Genomic DNA, 19,756 nt, shown 5'->3' with positions numbered 1-19,756 from the left:
TCTGAAGGCCTTTGCCGCATTCTGGCCACGCTGTGTGGCGCGGATCGCGTGGACGGGTTTCATGTTCTCTGCACGTAATAAGCTCGGTTATTAAGCATCCTTTTTTGGGGATGCCCGGTGGCCGAGGGGAAGACGTGTAGTGGCGTGAAGCTAGGCGATTAGGTGCCGTACGCGAGCGCCGGTTCGAGTCACGCACGCAGTATGTGTTTACTATAATTAGACATAGTCTTTACCTTGCCGTTTATTCGGTGTTATTTGCTTACGTTATTCGACCCACCGCCTGGCTACATGTATGCGTGTATTGGAGTTGCATAGCTATGTACGCGAATGACAAAAAACAAAGTAATTTTCTACTTTTACAACTACGAAAGTACATTACTTAATAGCTAGATCAGAAATAAAACCAAGTGCAAGGTGGTGAAAGATGCTAAATGATATGTGGCACCAAATAGATGAATGAAACTCCAGACAATTACACACAATTCACTGTGGTATGTGATCAGCGCTTTCTTGGGGCCATCTAATCGTGCATTTCCTGCTCTACTGCTAAGTTCTATTTCCAAATCGTGGGTTTGCTGTTCTAAACTTCTAGTGTAATGATTGTAGTTGAAATGAACAACTTCTTTTTATTACTATTTATCAATAATGTTCTCATTATAGGCCAAGTTGATAGATGCTGCTGCAAATGGTGATATTAAAGAAGTAAAACGATTGCTTGCAGAGGGTTATGATGTCAATTTCAGAAATAAGGTATTTGTGCCTGGACATGCACAATTAATATGAATTTGTCGAAGCGTGACTGATTAATTTTTGTTGTACATAAAATATATAATGTTTAATATGAGGTACGTGACACACTTTAACATTATCTGTGTTACTTACTCTTGGATATAACTCTTATTTCTCTGTAGGATGGTAATACAGCATTGCATCTTGCAACATGGAATAGACATGGGAAAGTGATTGATCTATTTATAAATCATGGAATTGAGATGAATATGAAAGGCTATGTAAGACATATTGATTATTTATTATCTTATCAGATTTGGGAAACAATCATTTTATCATATTTGTCACAACAAATTGTTCACTGTTTTTTTCATTATTATACATCTACTACTGTAACCTATGGAGTTTCCGGCATAACTATGCAACTTTATATTATTGTGTTTGATCTCTTCACATTTTCAGCAGATCAACATAAAAATTACCTTTAATCAGGCTAACTTTCACCTGAATATATATTTTCATATTCAAAATAAAATATGAATAATTTGAACTCAAAATTTTCTGATTGACTCTATTACATAACCTTATATAAACAAAGACATTTCTGCAGTCGTTATCAACGAGCGGCAGTATTCTGATCGCTTATCTTCAAATTAAATCAAACTAGATGCAATAATTCTTTCTAAAAATATTTGTTGAGTTGACTGCACTAATATGTGTCAGTCATTCTAGCTTGAAAGCAAAGAGGAGTGGTTACTGCTTATATCGCAAGGTCTGATGAAGTGTGAAAAGAACATTCAGAAATTGTGCCAGTGGAGTGCATGCAAGTGGCATGTTCGATTATGCAAATATTTCAAAAACTTTATTGACATCGCCTGGTGGAAAATTCTGAGCACGAAATAGATAGGTTTGCTTATTTTTGTTGCCAGCTTATGTTGAAAAGGACGTATAATAATAAGGTTATTAACAAAATACACAAGTTTATGTTCTCGCACGTGTACGCGTTTGGTACACTATTCAGCTCAAACAATACCTCCCATGTACGATGTATTTGAGCATAAATTGTGGTATTTTGTTAATAACCTTATATTATTAGACCTGAATGCATATAGAAATATCTCATTTATAATTTTCATTTTATGTCATACAGATTTATTGGAATTACTATTACGTCACAGTCACCAACATTTACATATACTGTTGTATGATATGTTTTCAGTTTGAGAAGACAGCATTACATTATGCAGCGGAAAATGGTGAATTTGGCATATTGAAAAAACTCGTTGCGGCAGGGGCAGATATGGAGGCCAGGGCAGAGGTAATGAAAATAATACTATTCTCACTTCAAAATGAATGACTGGTGGCCATTTTGTTTTAATGAACGTTGTTCCCTGACATGCCATGACGAATCATGTTCAAACTTTATATATACTGGTACATCATGTCACACATAAGCACATGTATTCATTCAATTCAATTTTAGATGGCTGAATGGTGGCCATTTTAATGTTGAAAATTCGCCAATATCAAGCATTTTTGTAATTCTGGATCAGGATCTCGGTCATGCATAGATAACCTTTCAGTTGATATTATTGCATGTTACCAGTAGTGTCATTGCATCATTCAAGTAATTATTGTAATCCTGTCTGAAACATTGGCTCTGCTAAATTAATAACATTTTTCGTGAATACTGTGACATTCACCATACCATATCAGCTAGTGATATTTGAGAAATAAACAACCGCCACACAATTGCACAATTCATGACATATGTATAGAGGCAATATATGGAGTGAATAATTTAGTGAATTTTGCAATAACAAGTGGTACACCTGTGTATTTACAAAGTTTGGCCAGCAGACATCATAATAATCTACAGTTGTGTGTCACTTAATGATGGTGTTGTTCTCTTGATGACATATTTAATTTTGGTGCATTATGTCTTACTGATCGATATTGAGAATCACAGGTTTTCTCATCTTAATGTATCGCAAAAGATTCATTCTTGATATTCTAATAATTCTGTTGTGCTTTCAATAAAAACCTGAACGCAAAGGAAATTGATCTTTCCTCGTCTTCTTTCATCGCGTGAGTATTGCCCAATTCATAGGGTCATGTGTCACATGTGATTTTGATTGGTTGGTCAGGGTCGTAGTACTTTAAGTAAGTTCTTTATTGAAGGTTATTATAACCGTTTTGCTTACATGAACGTTTTTCGCAGTCCACTGGCATTTGCGTTTGTTCTCAAAGAACCTATTAAGTTGGTGTAGCACTGTCACCAGATCAGGTAAAGAAATTTGTTTGATAGATTGCTGCAAAATTGCTGGTGCTGAGTCAATGCCATATACAAGGATTTTATCTGTCAAGTCTCTTCAATGTGTTAACTTCATGCAAATAAATTCAGGTGAACTTTTGACCACCTGCAAGCTCAGAAAATGAATCTGGGCAATGGGTATTGCTCAGCTTGTAACCACCACAGATAGGTACTGTCTAATTCATCATTGCGACATTCTTCAGGGCTGCCCCTTCACTATATTACTACTAAATGTACTGAATGATGTCTTACCCGTTAGTTGTATTTTGTTCAGTGATTCTCTTCCAAATATTGGATTTCTGTAAATGTCATTATGTACATACAATTTGAGGCAGTATGTCTGTAGCCATGTAGTTTGCAGTTACAATAATTTTCTCTCCTGAAGTTCAATCCATGACAATGAATGGCTTTTTCAACCTCATTTCCTCAATGTTTATTCTCGTTTGATATTTTTAAACAAAATATGCACTCATTAAAAAAATAGTAAATATGCGTGTTTTTTGTTTTTGCCGAACGAGGACAAGAAAGACAAAATGGAGGTAGTTTTGTGTCTGGTCGATTGTGATCTTCGGTTTGTATCAAAAGCACATCTCACAAATGAAGAATTTTTTTTTGAACGATAATTTGATAGCAACTAAATAAATTTCAATCGTTGGCGTATGTAAGGGCTGGACCATTTACTATCAAGGGCTCAAAATACAGACGAACATTACACCGCGATGTTTTTAACTACTTTTTCTAGGTATGTTGTACATACTTTGTAATTGTACGAAATTTATTTAATTTCACTCTTAATTTCAAGAATTTCTCGAGGAAACAATCTGTGGTTACTTTACATGTTCACGTAGATTTATTTTTGCAGATTTTACTTGTCAGCAGAAATAGCGAAAAAAACTGTCTCAGCTATAAATATTACCCCAAAATATCCACAAATGTTTTGTCTATTGGTCTGTAGATTCCTCAGAAGGGCAGACCTGGCAATTTTTTAGGCTCTGGAATGTCATTAGCTGTAAAGCAGTGTTTCTGCATCTCCACGTATTTACGATTGCATACCTAACATTGAAAATGGGGATACAATTTTTTCTCTAAACATTTTTTTTGAATGAAAAATACTACTGTTTTCACATACTGGAGTCAAGAAGAATGAGGTCAAATTTTTTTAGAGCTTGACTTAATGTTACCTAATGGATCGTCTGGATGTGAAAGATCGTTATTTTCTCCCTGATTTGTAGAAAACTGTTTCTCAACTTGTCACCTGATTTAGTTTCAAGCAGTGTTCAAGATGGCTATATAGTAAATATCGGTGGATTAATCACATTTATCATATTATCACTTGTATGCCAGCTGACTGTGGCCATTCTCAGGCTGACCAGGGAAACTACTTTAACATTATCATGCCTGGCGTGACAAAGCAAATCATTCGAGGGAATACAGACATGTATCCTGCTACATAAAAGCATTTTATGTCCCCTAATGCAATATAGACTGGCCCAGAGTGGACGCGATAAGTCGAAGCCAGCGAGATTTGAAAGCCAACTGTTCAGTCAAAACCCAAGGAGATAGCCAATTCGCTAGCGAGTTTGCAAATAGGCTGCCCCAATACTTGCTGTAAATGTTTGAACATTGAATTTATACCCATGAATATGTCATGCACCCAACAAAAATAATTACCCCTAATTGCACTTTTTTCTTTCAAGGTTGCATACCCAACTTTTTTTGATGACGTTATATGTTGATATGTTAAGATTCAATAATAATATGTGGTTGTTATGCACACCATGTCTTATTTGACATGGTGCAATAATGTTCCATTATGTGATTGCCATTTCATGGTATGTGGTTGTTATGCACATCATGTCTTATTTGACATGGTGCAAAAATATTCCATTATGTGATCACCATGGCATAGTATGTGGTTGTTATGCACACCATGTCTTATTTGGCATGGTGCAATAATGTTTTATTATGTGATTGCCATATCATAGTATGTGGTTGTTATGCACACCATGTCTTATTTGACATGATGCTATAATGTTCCATTATTTGATTGCCGTGGCATAGTATGTGGTTGTTATGCACATCATGTCTTATTTGGCATGGTGCAATAATGTTCCATTGTGTGATTGCCATGGCATAGTATGTGGTTGTTATGCACAACATGTCTTCTTTGGCATGGTGCAATAATGTTCCATTATGTCAATTCTATATCATAGTATGTGGTTGTTATGTACACCATGTCTTATTTGGCATGGTGCAATAATGTTCCATTATGTGATCATCATGGCATAGTATGTGGTTGTTATGTACACCATGTCTTATTTAGCATTGTGCAATAATGTTTTATTATGTGATTGCCATATCATAATATGTGGTTGTTATGCACACCATGTCTTATTTGACATGGTGCAAAAATATTCCATTATGTGATCACCATGGCATAGTATGTGGTTGTTATGCACACCATGTCTTATTTGGCATTGTGCAATAATGTTCTATTATGTCATTTCCATATCATAGTATGTGGTTGTTATGCACACCATGTCTTATTTGGCATGGTGCAATAATGTTCCATTATGTGATCACCATGGCATAGTATGTGGTTGTTATGCACACCATGTCTTATTTGGCATTGTGCAATAATGTTCTATTATGTCATTTCCATATCATAGTATGTGGTTGTTATGCACACCATGTCTTATGTGGCATGGTGCAATAATGTTCCATTATGTGATCACCATGGCATAGTATGTGGTTGTTATGCCCACCATGTCTTATTTGGCATGGTGCAATAATGTTTTCTTATGTGATTGCCATATCATAGTATGTGGTTGTTATGCACACCATGTCTTATTTGACATGATGCTATAATGTTCCATTATTTGATTGCCGTGGCATAGTATGTGGTTGTTATGCACATCATGTCTTATTTTGCATGGTGCAATAATGTTCCATTATGTGATTGCCATGACATAGTATGTGGTTGTTATGCACAACATGTCTTCTTTGGCATGGTGCAATAATGTTCCATTATGTCATTTCCATATCATAGTATGTGGTTGTTATGCACACCATGTCTTATTTGGCATGGTGCAATAATGTTCCATTATGTGATCACCATGGCATAGTATGTGGCTGTTATGTACACCATGTCTTATTTGGCATGGTGCAATAATGTTCCATTATGTCATTTCCATATCATAGTATGTGGTTGTTATGCACACCATGTCTTATTTGGCATGGTGCAATAATGTTCCATTATGTGATTGCCATGGCATAGTGTGTGGTTGTTATGCTCACCATGTCTTATTTGGCATGGTGCAATAATGTTCTAATATGTCATTTCCATACCATAGTATGTGGTTGTTATGCACACCATGTCTTATTTGGCATGGTGCAATAATGTTCCATTATGTGATCACCATGGCATAGTATGTGGTTTTTATGTACACCATGTCTTATTTAGCATTGTGCAATAATGTTCCATTATGTGATTGCCATTTCATAGTATGTGGTTGTTATGCACATCATGTCTTATTTGACGTGGTGCAAAAATCTTCCATTATGTGATCACCATGGCAAAGTATGTGGTTGTTATGCACACCATGTCTTATTTGGCATGGTGCAATAATGTTTTATTATGTGATTGCTATATCATAGTATGTGGTTGTTATGCACACCATGTCTTATTTGACATGGTGCAAAAATATTCCATTATGTGATCACCATGGCATAGTATGTGGTTGTTATGCACACCATGTCTTATTTGGCATGGTGCAATAATGTTTTATTATGTGATTGCCATATCATAGTATGTGGTTGTTATGCACACCATGTCTTATTTGACATGGTGCAAAAATATTCCCTTATGTGATCACCATGGCATAGTATGTGGTTGTTATGCACACCATGTCTTATTTGACATGATGCTATAATGTTCCATTATTTGATTGCCGTGGCATAGTATGTGGTTGTTATGCACATCATGTCTTATTTGGCATGGTGCAATAATGTTCCATTGTGTGATTGCCATGGCATATTATGTGGTTGTTATGCACAACATGTCTTCTTTGGCATGGTGCAATAATGTTCCATTATGTCATTTCAATATCATAGTATGTGGTTGTTATGCACACCATGTCTTATTTGGCATGGTGAATTAATGTTCCATTATGTGATCACCATGGCATAGTATGTGGTTGTTATGTACACCATGTCTTATTTAGCATTGCACAATAATGTTCCATTATGTGATTGCCATTTCATAGTATGTGGTTGTTATGCACATCATGTCTTATTTGACATGGTGCAAAAATCTTCCATTATGTGATCACCATGGCATAGTATGTGGTTGTTATGCACACCGTGTCTTATTTGGCATGGTGCAATAATGTTCTATTATGTCATTTCCATACCATAGTATGTGGTTGTTATGCACACCATGTCTTATTTGGCATGGTGCAATAATGTTTTATTATGTGATTGCCATATCATAGTATGTGGTTGTTATGCACACCATGTCTTATTTGACATGATGCTCTAATGTTCCATTATTTGATTGCCGTGGCATAGTATGTGGTTGTTATGCACATCATGTCTTATTTGGCATGGTTCAATAATGTTCCATTATGTGATTGACATGGCATAGTATGTGGTTGTTATGTACAACATGTCTTCTTTGGCATGGTGCAATAATGTTCCATTAAGTGATTGCCATGGCATAGTATGTGGTTGTTATGCATATCAATATTATTATTACTAAGTGCTCTGGGCTGTGATATCATTCCCAAATTCTGGACTTCGAAAACATATACTGCTCTGATTATGTGAGCAATAAACTATATGTCAAGTTAACATGCTGTAGAGAGAGTGTTTGCTTCGTTGGTATACAGTCATTTTTGTAATAGAGCATTGATCACTGAATGACTGGGGTGTATTCACAAGAAATAATGTTATTGTACATTGTTTAATATACTGTTCGATATATACACAAATCCCCTCTGAGTTCTATGCCTTTTTATGTTCCCTTTGTGTTTTGTGGTATACACTGTACATGAAATTCTTCTGGTTCATATTCTTAGATATCTCCAGGTGTTTTTTCCAACTCCCTGACTCTTTTCATCATCTAGATTGTACAACTTCACTGAATGATCGATTTCTGTGATAGAATGTTGATGATAGTGAGGTTCTAGCTTTTGTTAGGTTTATAGTGTGTCTGTAGTGGAGTAACATGACTGATTGCTGTTTTGATATTGTTCAGGAATGTTGTTGTGCCTTGATATTTGTTTATTTGTATTCTATCATATTTCATGATGTGTTCGGTGTTATTCAATGGAAAGTTTGATCAGACATGATATTTGCCAGTGCCCTAAAGGGTCAATTTGTGTCAAAATCTATATTAAGGTCTCATACCACTAATCAACCAATGGCCGCTCATTTAAATGCCTTGCAAAAATAAGTCGACACAGCGGTGCTGTTAATATTACTGATTGTCCGTCGTCATCTGTCATCATCAACTTTACAATTTCAACTTCTTCTTCGAAACCGCAAGTTAGAATGTTTTCAAATTTGATATGCAAATACCTTAGATGGTTGTTTCTCAGATTTGTTCATTTCATGTCAAAATTTTCAATTCTTTTGATTGCTTTGATATTACATATCTAGGTACTACATGTGGCCCTCTCTCAGATTTTTTCATTTCGTGATGATATTTTTAATTCCTAATTTTTATGAATATTTTTATTAGTTTTAGTAAAAAGTGATATTTTGGACTTCTTGTTAAAAACTGCAAGTCTGATTGCTTTGATATTATATATATTATCATTTTCTAATCGCCGACAGTCTGCTTGTTTTAATATTTTTTTCTCAGGTGTTCCCTGTTTGAGGGTGTTATCAGCTGGGTGAAAGGTGAGACTAACATGTGGACTTTTGGTATACTAATTAGCGGCTGTGTACCTGTGGGTTTATTAGTCCCCGTTCGGACGTAGTCCGAAAACGCGGACTTATGTTTTGCCCAGTGTGCGTGCGTGCGTGCGTGATCACCTGTATCTCGAACATGCATGGACCGATTAAGTTCAAACTTCACTCATACATCACACATTATATGGGACATGTGCACATGCGTTTTTTTCATGATCCGATTAACGATAGCCGAATAGCGCCCATTTTAAGGCCGAAAATGCATCAAAATCGCACATTTTCACCATTCCGAATCCGGATCTCAGTTATGCATGGACGGATTTTGTTCAAATTTGGTACATACATTAAACATAATAGGACCTTGATGCACGTCATTTTTTTTAGCTCCGCTGTCGACTTTGTCGAGCGGAGCTTATCATATGAGTGATTGTCCGTCATCGTCCGTCGTCTGTCGTCGTCCGTCGTCGTCCGTCGTCGTCCGTGTCAATGTTTTACTTTTTCGACTTCTTCTTGAAAACTACAAGCCTGAATGCTTTGATACTTGGTGTATATGTATCTTGGGTAGACCTCTCTTAGGTTTGTTCATTTCATGTTGATATCTTCATTTTTGGAAAAAAGTGATATTTTCGACTTCTTGTTAAAAACCGCAAGTCCAATTGCTTTGATACTACATATATAGGTACTACATGGTGACCTCTCTCAGATTTATTCATTTCGTGATGATATCTTCAATTCTCTAATTTTGGTGAATATTTTTGGAGAAAAGTGATATTTTCGACTTCTTGTTAAAAACTGCAAGTCCGATTGCTTTGATATTACATATATAGGTACTACATGTGGACCTCTCTCAGATTTGTTCATTTTGTAATGATATCTTCAATTCTCTAATTTTGGTGAATATTTTTGTCATTTTTGGAGAAAAGTGATATTTTCGACTTCTTGTTAAAAACTGTAAGTCCGATTGCTTTGATACTATACATATTGTTCATTTTCTAACGATGTCTTCAGTTCTTTAATTGAAATGTGCATTGCTAACAGCGGAGCTATCTCAGCCGATAGGCTGCTTGTTTTGATCGGGTTTGAAATGGCTGACTGGCTGCCATTTTTTTTAAAGAATTCAGTTCTGGATCCGTATCTGAGACATGCTTGGATTGATCGAGTTCAAACTTCACACACACAAGATACATCATGTCACAAATATGTATGTGCATTTGTTTCATGATCTCATTAACGATAGCCAAATGGCGGCCGCTTTAAGGCCGAAAATGCATTGAAATCGCACATTTTCACCATTCCACTCCCAGATCTCAGTTATGCATGGACGGATTTCGTTCAAATTTGGTACATACATTAAACATAATAGGACCTTGATGCACGTCATTTTTCTTTCGAATCAAGTTCGAAATGGCCGACTGGCGGACATTTTGTTTTAAGGAATTCAGTTCTGGATCCGTATCCAAGACATGTCTGGATTGATCAATTTCAAACTTCACACACACACTGTACATCATGTCACAAATAGATATGTGCATTTGTTTCATGATCCGCTTAACAATAGCCGAATGATGGCCATTTTAAGGCCGAAAAATCATCAAAATCACGTATTTTCACAATTCCGGAACCGGATCTCAGTCATGCATGAATGGATTTTGTTCAGATTTGGTACAATGTGTTGTACATATGCAGGTGCATTTCGGTCATGATCTGCTTTGAATGTATATGTCACTAAAATATGAACAGAACGGGGACGTGTCATTGACAATGACTTGTTCTATGTGTATTTGAATGTTCTAATCTTGATGTTTTTCCAGTGATTTCTCTAGGTGCAATCCAAATACAGTAGGTGTGTCTTGTTTACCTGCGAGTTTGAGCTGTCCAACATGTTTTATGTGGTTGATTACTGGCATGTTGATTTCCCATTTTTTAGCCATGTTTTCAACTTTGTTCATCATTTTCATATAGCAATCTCGTCATATGTTAACATTGTCGTCTATGGAAATTCAATTAGTGGTATGAGCCCTATACTGTAAAATACTTTATTTTCACTTGGAATTAATTTTCGCTGAAGGAATGATTCACTAAAAATTAAATCTAGCGAATATACCTTTTTTCATATATTTTACATTCAACTCCCAAAAATCAGTGAAAATAATTTCCGTACAAAACACAAAAAATGTCCTTTCGGCGAAAATTAATTCCAGCATGTCGTACATGCATTGATATAATGTACATGCTGCCATGTCACCACATTATGTGATTGTCATACATATCGCATGTTGTATTCGGCAGATTGCAATGTCTCATATGGTATATGGTTGTCTTACACATTGCATGTTGTATTTGGCATGTTGCAATTTTGTCTTATATGGTTAATTTAACAGTTATGTCACACCGTACGGTTGTTGTACATACTGTCATTTTTAATTGGTATGTTGATATGATATACAGGAACCAAATAGCGAGCACAGTGTGAGAAAGATAACACTTGTTGAGACCAGTGGCATCAGTCAGATTCGTTAAAATTTTAACTTTCAAAAAAAGGGCAAACGTTTGACGATTCTGTTTAGGTTTGTCAATGTGACAATAACTTCCTAGATGGCGCTCTAATTACCATTGATCTGATTTATTTGTGGGTTTGTCTGTGATTACAGGTAGACATATTCAATGTCTTTAATACCGGATCCTTCCTTTGTTTTTTATGCCAATAACTTGTCAAAAGGACACCATGCATAGCATTATTTATGTAATGACTAGTTTGGCATGCTTTGTTTTAATATTTGACTATCAAATTGATGGGAAAACTATGATTTTGTACCTATTGTGCTTAAATTTTTGTCTCAGTAGGGCTGTGTGCTTTGAGACATTCATTCATTTTGTCTGTATAAAGCATCAGTGAATCGTCCACTTTCTGTCATTTTCTTTTTATATCATAGCTATTTATGAACACAATGAGTCACCAGTGGGTGTTTTGAATGGTGACCAGTTGCCAAATTTGTGTATTTTTTCAATAGTAGATATTAATATATGTATTTTATTTCTTTGTTGCGGGCTTGTTTTTAATAAATTGTAAAAATATAGTGTGCAGTGTTTCAAATTGTTCAATATCACTGCTAAGTGCTGTGGGCTGTATTATCATTCCCTAATGTTGGGGTTTCAAAACATGTCATTTTATTTACTGCTCTGATTATGTTGGCAATAAAGCATGTGTTAAGTTAACATGCCGTAGGGGGCGTACTTGTCTTGTTTTTATGCGGTGATTTTACTCAGGATACGTTGATACCTTGATTATTGCTTTTTGTGATGTTTTCGCTACTGTCATATTTATATGCACCCAAAAGTGCTGTAAATTCATAACATGCCATCAATACTTGTTGTACTGGTGTTTAAGTTGCCTTGTATGATAATTTTACCTAATCTGTTGTATTTTGTAATTTCTTGTTTCTACCTATGCATTACCATCTATATTAATATACAAATAAGATTTGCTGGTGGTGCATATGCAGTGCACATGTAATTGTCTTCAGGTTGCTTGAAGTATTGTTTATTCAATTTACACTAAATATTAAATTGTGGTGGAATTAGAAGTACCTTAAAGTGCCTGTGCAATGGTGGGCCACACGTTTCCCATTTTAGATCTGTGTCCCACTGAAATGGGCAGCTATTAATTTTTTTGCTGAAAATGATTTCTTGCATCCAAGTAAATTTGAGATATTTCTCGTGCTGTAGCTACGCCCACCTATCCTGGAACGGTCGACTGTTTCCGGATTTCCTACTCTCGCCGAAAGTGCGCCACCAAATGCCAAAATATGAGAGGAAGCCGTACCCCTGAGCCGTCATAACACTGGTCATTCAATATACTTTTAAACGATATACATTTTTTGGTCGGCAATTCCTATATATTTTATTTTTGAGAGAGAGTTTTTAGAAGTTGTTTATAGTGGTTAAACGTTGTGTTGTGGCGGTTGCAGTAATATGTATAGTCATAGTGTAAGTATTCACACGTTTCCAATCGACCCGAAGGTGCAACATCAGTGGACGAAAGCCGTGAAAATAACGAGAAAAGGTTGGGGTGGACCTTCTCCTTAAAGCGCCATATATAGTGTCCACTTCACCTCAGATTCTTTTTCGAAAAACTGTCCTCGTCCATTAAAAAACAACTAGGTTTTAAAGAGAAATGCCGACAACTTAAACCTGGCACAACACTTTTGAAAGAAATAGATTCCGAACCAGCCCATGATCACCCAGACGGATTGCAGAAGAGAGAGAGAGAGAGAGAGACATCGGGTGTTTCAAATGATTTGACTTTTTTGCGATACTGATTATTGTTTTATAAAGACTATTTAGTGCATGTTATGTGAAATGTAGCAATAATTTTGATAGTGACACGAAAACGAAGCGTCTGACAAACAGGAAATTACGCAGCCTTTACACATTGCTAATTGTCTTCATTTTCGCAGGCTAAAAGTTTTTGAACTGTTCGGTGATTGGAGTTGAATGTCAAATGTTTTTTTTTTTTTTACTCAGACGATCGACGAAATAAAACAGTGTAGTGACGTGCCTAGTAACCTGCTAAAAACGAGACAATTCAATCGTCAAATTCGATTTTGTCCAGTGCTGGGGTTCAGCGACGGTGTACAAACGTGCGCCGGTGACGGTGACGATCACGGTGACCAGCTACACAAGAATGGACATATTTCGCATCTAACTCAATCCCATGAAACAAACTTCATAATATGTGTTCATTATGGTCCATTCTTCCTCGACGAACAAGTACATAAATGGCAATTTCGTCAAAGAAGAGAAAACTGCACAAAAGATTTGCCCCATAGACACGTATCGGCAATGCAAGCTGCCCAGCGACTTCCCCTTCTGACGTCACAAGGGGAATTTCTGTATGCAAAGTTAATGAGGAGCCTCGTTTTAAAATACACAAAAATAAAGTTGCCGTAGACTGAGTTTTAGACACATTTTTTCATTTAAAAAAATAATTTATGCTTAGAAACATAAAAATTAATAATATTTATGTATCAATGGATAATTTTAGGCGTGAATATAGCAGCCATTTCACAGGCACTTTAATTGACTGTCAGATATATATACTAATTCCTGTTGAGTTTCTCCATGCCTTTGTTAGCCTTCGCAGACGAAGTCTGCCGAAGGCTTATAGATTGGGTTCTGTCCGTCCGTCCGTCCGTTCGTCTGTCTTTTACCTCTTATAACTTTGATATGCTCTGTCCATTTTTTTTCCAAGTTGGTGCAAATGTAATTCTCAATGCCATACATATGCACGCCAAGTATTTTTTTGATTCGCCAAAGTTTCATTGTGTTTTTCTGTGATTTTCAACATTTTACTTGTACAAGTGCCGAAATTTGCCGTAAAAATCCGAGTTTTAACGACATCTCGCAAGAGAACTGGCATTACCGTATTGCGCATGCGTCAGTCTAACCGCTGAGGAAATCGCCGTCGATTTCGTCTGAGGATATTGTATTCCGGGACTGTATCTTTCTTTGCACAAGGCTTACATAGATTAAATTCTATCTCAAAGGTAAGAAACTGTGCTTATGGTATTTATTATGAACTTTGATTTATCCTTTTGTGTCCTGACTTTAGTGAGAAACTAGCGATCGCACAGTGTCACACTTTGCCAGAAAAACAGTCCTGCTATTAAGGTTGGACCATCTGATTTTTGAGGGGGAAGGTCAGCCCAGTGAAAGTCAATTTTTTTTTTTTTATGTGTTTGGAATTTTTTTTTATCAGTAGGTTTGCTTGAAAATTTATTTTTTAAGAGTTCATCATATCCAACATTTTTTTTTCATTATCTTCAACGGTGGTAGAAAAGACTTGCTATTTTATTGCTATTTTACGTTTTTCGACAAAGTGGCCTCAATTTCGACAAATTTGATCAAATCTCAAGGCAAAACAGTCGGCCATTTTGGTCCAAATTTTGAAAAAAAAAATATGACGTGCACGTGTAACCCAATATACATGATCATCATATAAAGTTTGATTAAAATCGCCCTATTCAGCTTCGGGAAACAGTTCCAGACACGTTACAGACTGTGAATTTAAGATATTAAACAAAATGGCCGCCATTTCGACAAATTTGATGTACAAACTTTCAAGTGAATCAGGCGATATCTTTCAGAGGAATCAGCACCAAAATAAAAAAAAATGAAATGGCTGTGAGTCGGCCATTTTGGACCGAATCTTGAAAAAAAGTGACGTGCACCAATAACCCAATATGCATGATCACCATACAAAGTTTGATTGAAATCACCCTGTTCACGTTTAAATATCAGAATTTAGCAAATTTGAGGGACAAAATGGCTGCCAGTCAGCCATATTTAATTAAATCGTAACGACAATTGGCATATGTAGGTCATTATAGATTGTCTGTATACCAAGTTTGAACGAGATCGGTCAAAGGCTGTCCGATAAATGGATCCAGAAGGACGGACAGAACCGTTTTCGGACTTCGTCCGAATTGGGACTAAAAAGGTTCGTCGGTAGTCCGAAAACAAAAAGAAAAATAAGAAGAGAAAGTGTGCTTCGTCCCCACATCCTGTTACAAAGCAACAAAAGATCACTGACATTGTAACAAAAAGGGCTAAAATGCAGGTGACTGCTACATGTACTAAAGTGGCTTTTGACATTGGAATGGTTGGTGCAAGTGAGGTGGGTGGTGAGAGTGGAATGGTTGGTGAATGTGGGTTGGGTGGTGAGAATAAGGTGGGTGGTGAGAGTCGGATTGTAGGTCAGAACGAGATTGCTCTGTAAGAGTGTGATGTGTGATCTGATATCTCAAGAACAGTATGTTGGTTTTTAATGAAACTTGGTGAATAGATACTCTGGGCTAATACGCAGATTTGATGAGGTTTTCATTAGTCAATTTTCGCTTTTCCACTGATATCTCAGGTACTAATCATCACATTTCAATGAATCTTGCATAGATATATAGGACGATGCACAGACAAATATGAGATATACTAATTACCTAATTTGCGTAATTACTCAATTTTTAGCTTTTGATATTTCAAGTACTATGACTTCATTTCTTTTCAATGAATCTTGGTACATAGATGTTCTAGGACAATACACAGACCTGATTAGTTTTGGGTTAAGATCATATTAATTACTTAATTTGCATAATAAATCATAATTTTTATTATAATCACATTTCAATGAAACTTCGTACATAGATGGTCTGTGACAGTACTTATCTTAATTTAATGAATCTTGGTACATATATACTCTAACACAATGTGATGATCAAGTTAGTTTTAGGTTTATATACATCTATAATAATTAAATAATATCTATAGTAATATAAATCTATAATAATTTACTTTTCAGCTTTCAATTAATTTAGTTATGATTAAACATCACATTATAATGAAACTTTGTACATGTGCACCCTGGAACAATATACAGACCTAAAGTAAATCTCTACATAATAATTTCTCAATTTGTATAATAATTCATTGAGGTAATCCACAGACATGATTAGTTTAATGCATATTGATTATCTATGATTAGCCCATTTCTGATATTAAACAAAAATCAGATTTAAATTGAATTCATCGCAGAGGTGCTCTGGAACTAATTAGAATAAAAACCATGGACGAAAAATCAAATGTATTTTCTGTATGTATTATAAATTGTGATAATGTGAATCACATTTTTTCATATTATGCATCTCAAATAGCAGACAAAAAATAGTTGCCAAGCTTCTTGTTTGAAAAGCAAATCTTAAATTTTGAATTAATTTTAATGTGTCTCCAATACTCTCAGCACTGAAGAGTTCTTTCTAAGCTTCCTTTGATATTTAGTTTATTTGTACTTGTTTAATACGACATGGTTCCATACAATCATGAATGTATCTTGTCTATTATTGTGGTCACATAACATACTGTGGAATGCTTTATTTGCACTGGCATTTTATTTTCCCTGTTTTACCTGTAGTCAATTTCCTGCAAAATAAATTCCAGTGAAAATGCAGCTTTCTCTATACGTTGCATTGAGTCTTAATACAACATAGTGAAAATTAGATCCACACAACGGAGGAATGTACGACCTAGAAAAAGTGCCATATGCGAGTACCAAGTTGCGAGTCGCAAATAGCAAAATATGCCATCTGCTAGTGGTAAAAACGGCATATGCGAGTGGTAAAATGTATCATTTGCTAGTAGCAAAAAAGCCCTAGCGAGGGGTAATACAAAGGCCAGAAAGCTGTTTTCAGCGAAAATAAATTCCTGAGAAAATAAAGTATTTTACAGTAGTCAGCAAAATTGCAAGCAACTTTTCTAACAATGTTTCTGTTTTAGTCTGTAAATGTATGTATTAAACTAAAACAGCTAAATTGTCAGAGATGTTGCATGCAATACCGCATTTGCTCTATTAGTAGCGCATGCTCTTGTGTAAATAATAGAGGTGTTTCTATGGTCAAAATACATCATATTTTAATCAATCAGTATACAATCAATGCAATTGTTGCCGTACATGTGCTTCTATTGGAGATGCTCTAATAGAGCATGTATGGTATACAATCTAAATGCAACCAGAGTGAAATTGTTTTTGAAAATAATATTGAAATGCAGATATTAATTTTCCCTCTGCTATTAATTAATCCACAAACCAGAATTATTGACATCCATTTATATATGACCTAGTTTCTTCTTGTACTATGTGCCCCCTTACCTTGGCAGGAAGAATTGCCATATTTTTATGACACAGTAATTCAAGTGAATCTACCGTGTTCAGAGATGACACGACAACAGCTGATGGAAACATTTTTTTTCCCGAAGTCATATAGTGACAAATATTTTTTTTTACACTGGTGAAGCAGCATTTTTTTTTTGAAGAACCCTTCACTTTGCAATTTTTTTTTTCGTTTCTGACCTCCCCCCTCAAAAATCAAATGGTCCAACCCTTAGTTTAAGAACTGGTTATGAAACGTGTAAATCGAAAGTTTATCTCGTCATTTAGGAGGCTTGGGAATAACGTTTGGCATATAAAATACTGGAATAATAAAAACGTAAAAGTTTGGAACACGCTGATAAAAGTTTAGAACACGCTGATCGTGACTCTGTTATGTACGATTGCTATTTCCGGTGTTCATTGGCAACTGTAGCAGATTGAAACTTGGTTTCGTGACGACATATTAGACTAGAATTATCGAGAAAACACAAGTCAAGTTCGGCCAACCGTGACTGCTTGAAAGCAATGATGAAATTGAAAAGTACTGTAATTCAATATCAATGAATCTATCATCACTTTTAAATTACCTTTGAAGTAAATATGATACCCGAGTGCGTTACTACACTCGTGACCGGGACCTCCATGCTCCATGCGGTGTTGAAGTTTATCTATCGGTAAATCGAACCTCTGTCAACAGAGACACATTTCCCCAATCAGCTATTTATTTCGGTACTGAAGTCAGGGTGGCAATTTCAATGTTTAGCAACCATAATTTATCTCTATTATGAGCAGGAAAATAAATTACGGACCTCGATTGAGATGGATTTAACGGCGACCATTTTTTTAAGGGATATGTGAAACAATATTAGGGAGGGGTCAAATTCACGTAATCCTCAATTTTAATGATGTTGACTTAATAGTCATAATTTTTTTTCAAAACTCCGGATATTATTTTGTATATTATTTTAATACAACTACAATATGTTAATTAGTATGCAAATTAATATGCAAATTAGCAGCCAATCTGAGACAATGCAATCCAGTTCAAAGGAAATTTGATACTAGTATACACTTAGGTTACATGATCACTACCTCTGCTGATTAGTTTTTTATGCACTTCTATCTGCTTTTATATTAAATGTATTTTTTTTTTGTATTTTTCTCAATAGCTTTTTTTTTAAATTCTTTTGATTGCTTGGCATCCATTTGGTTCAGCTCAAGTGAAAATTTCGGCATATTCCTGGTCAGATTTTAATGACATTGAAAACACAAGTACTCTGGCTTTTTGCACATTCTTAATATTTTATTTTTGCAGAATCCCGTAAATATTAATTTGACAACTTTGTAGAGTGGAAACAGACTGGTGAATTAGTTCATCCTCGACTTTAGTAGAACATGTTTAAAATAGTACAGTGTGAACTGCAATTTCTTTCTGGCTGGTATAAATTTATTAAGTAATATTTTTTCGTACTAAAAAGACACAAATATCTTTTTTAATTAAATCTAACAGCCAATGGGAGCACATATGCTACAACCTCTGCTTATATTGGGCTAAATGTTCTTTTTTTTCACTTTTTTTTACTTCTCTAGATTATATGAACTCACTGAATTATCGATTGCTGTTGTAGAAGATTGATGATGGTGAGGTTCTAATTTTGTTAGGTTTATAGTGTGTCTGTAGTGGAGTAACATCATTGATTGCTCTTTTGACTAAATGACTATTTTGAACTGTAGGCATTAATCAGCGATTCTGCCAATGACGGAGAGATAGAATCTAGGTCAGGGGAAGCCCCATGACCCCAAGATTTGTTTCCCTTACGTCAGGAACCACATGACCGAGCCCATATGGCGGCGCCATTAGGGCTGGATACTCACTCTGCTTTTTCTCCGCATAAAGTGGAGACCAAGTCTAGCATCTGTGCCTGGATCGCCTGCTTTTTTCCTGTCCGGGTTTCTGCTTACGTTGTTGCCGCTGCGCGGCATCGACATTGTAGCTGGTAGGATAAGTTTTCCTTGTCATTTTTACCCTCGTGTCATTTTCTTCTTTGTGTGTAGCTTTTTTCACAACAAAGAAATAGAACCCGGGCGTCGTAGCTTAA

The 19,756-nt window shown here is 35.7% G+C and overlaps 1 protein-coding gene across 2 annotated transcripts in view; it reads left to right on the top strand.

Annotated features, from left to right (window-relative positions):
• The first annotated feature begins 1,974 nt into the window (after nucleotides 1-1,974).
• LOC102802620 (palmitoyltransferase ZDHHC17-like) overlaps nucleotides 1,975-19,756 on the top strand; it is a 31,623-nt gene continuing 13,841 nt past the window's right edge. Inside the window, exon 1 of one of the 2 annotated variants that reach the window (XM_078008256.2) lies at nucleotides 1,975-2,047. In XM_078008256.2, coding sequence (XP_077864382.1) covers nucleotides 2,030-2,047 — 18 coding nt within the window. In that variant the 5' untranslated portion in view covers nucleotides 1,975-2,029. Of the gene's footprint in view, nucleotides 2,048-19,491; nucleotides 19,655-19,756 lie in introns of those variants that run through there. The other variant, XM_006815000.3, reaches the window with a different exon arrangement.

This window comes from Saccoglossus kowalevskii, chromosome 18 (genome assembly GCF_978046115.1).
Source record: "Saccoglossus kowalevskii chromosome 18, keSacKowa6.1, whole genome shotgun sequence".
Taxonomy (NCBI): domain Eukaryota; kingdom Metazoa; phylum Hemichordata; class Enteropneusta; family Harrimaniidae; genus Saccoglossus; species Saccoglossus kowalevskii.
This window is presented reverse-complemented; position numbering and strand designations above follow the sequence as displayed.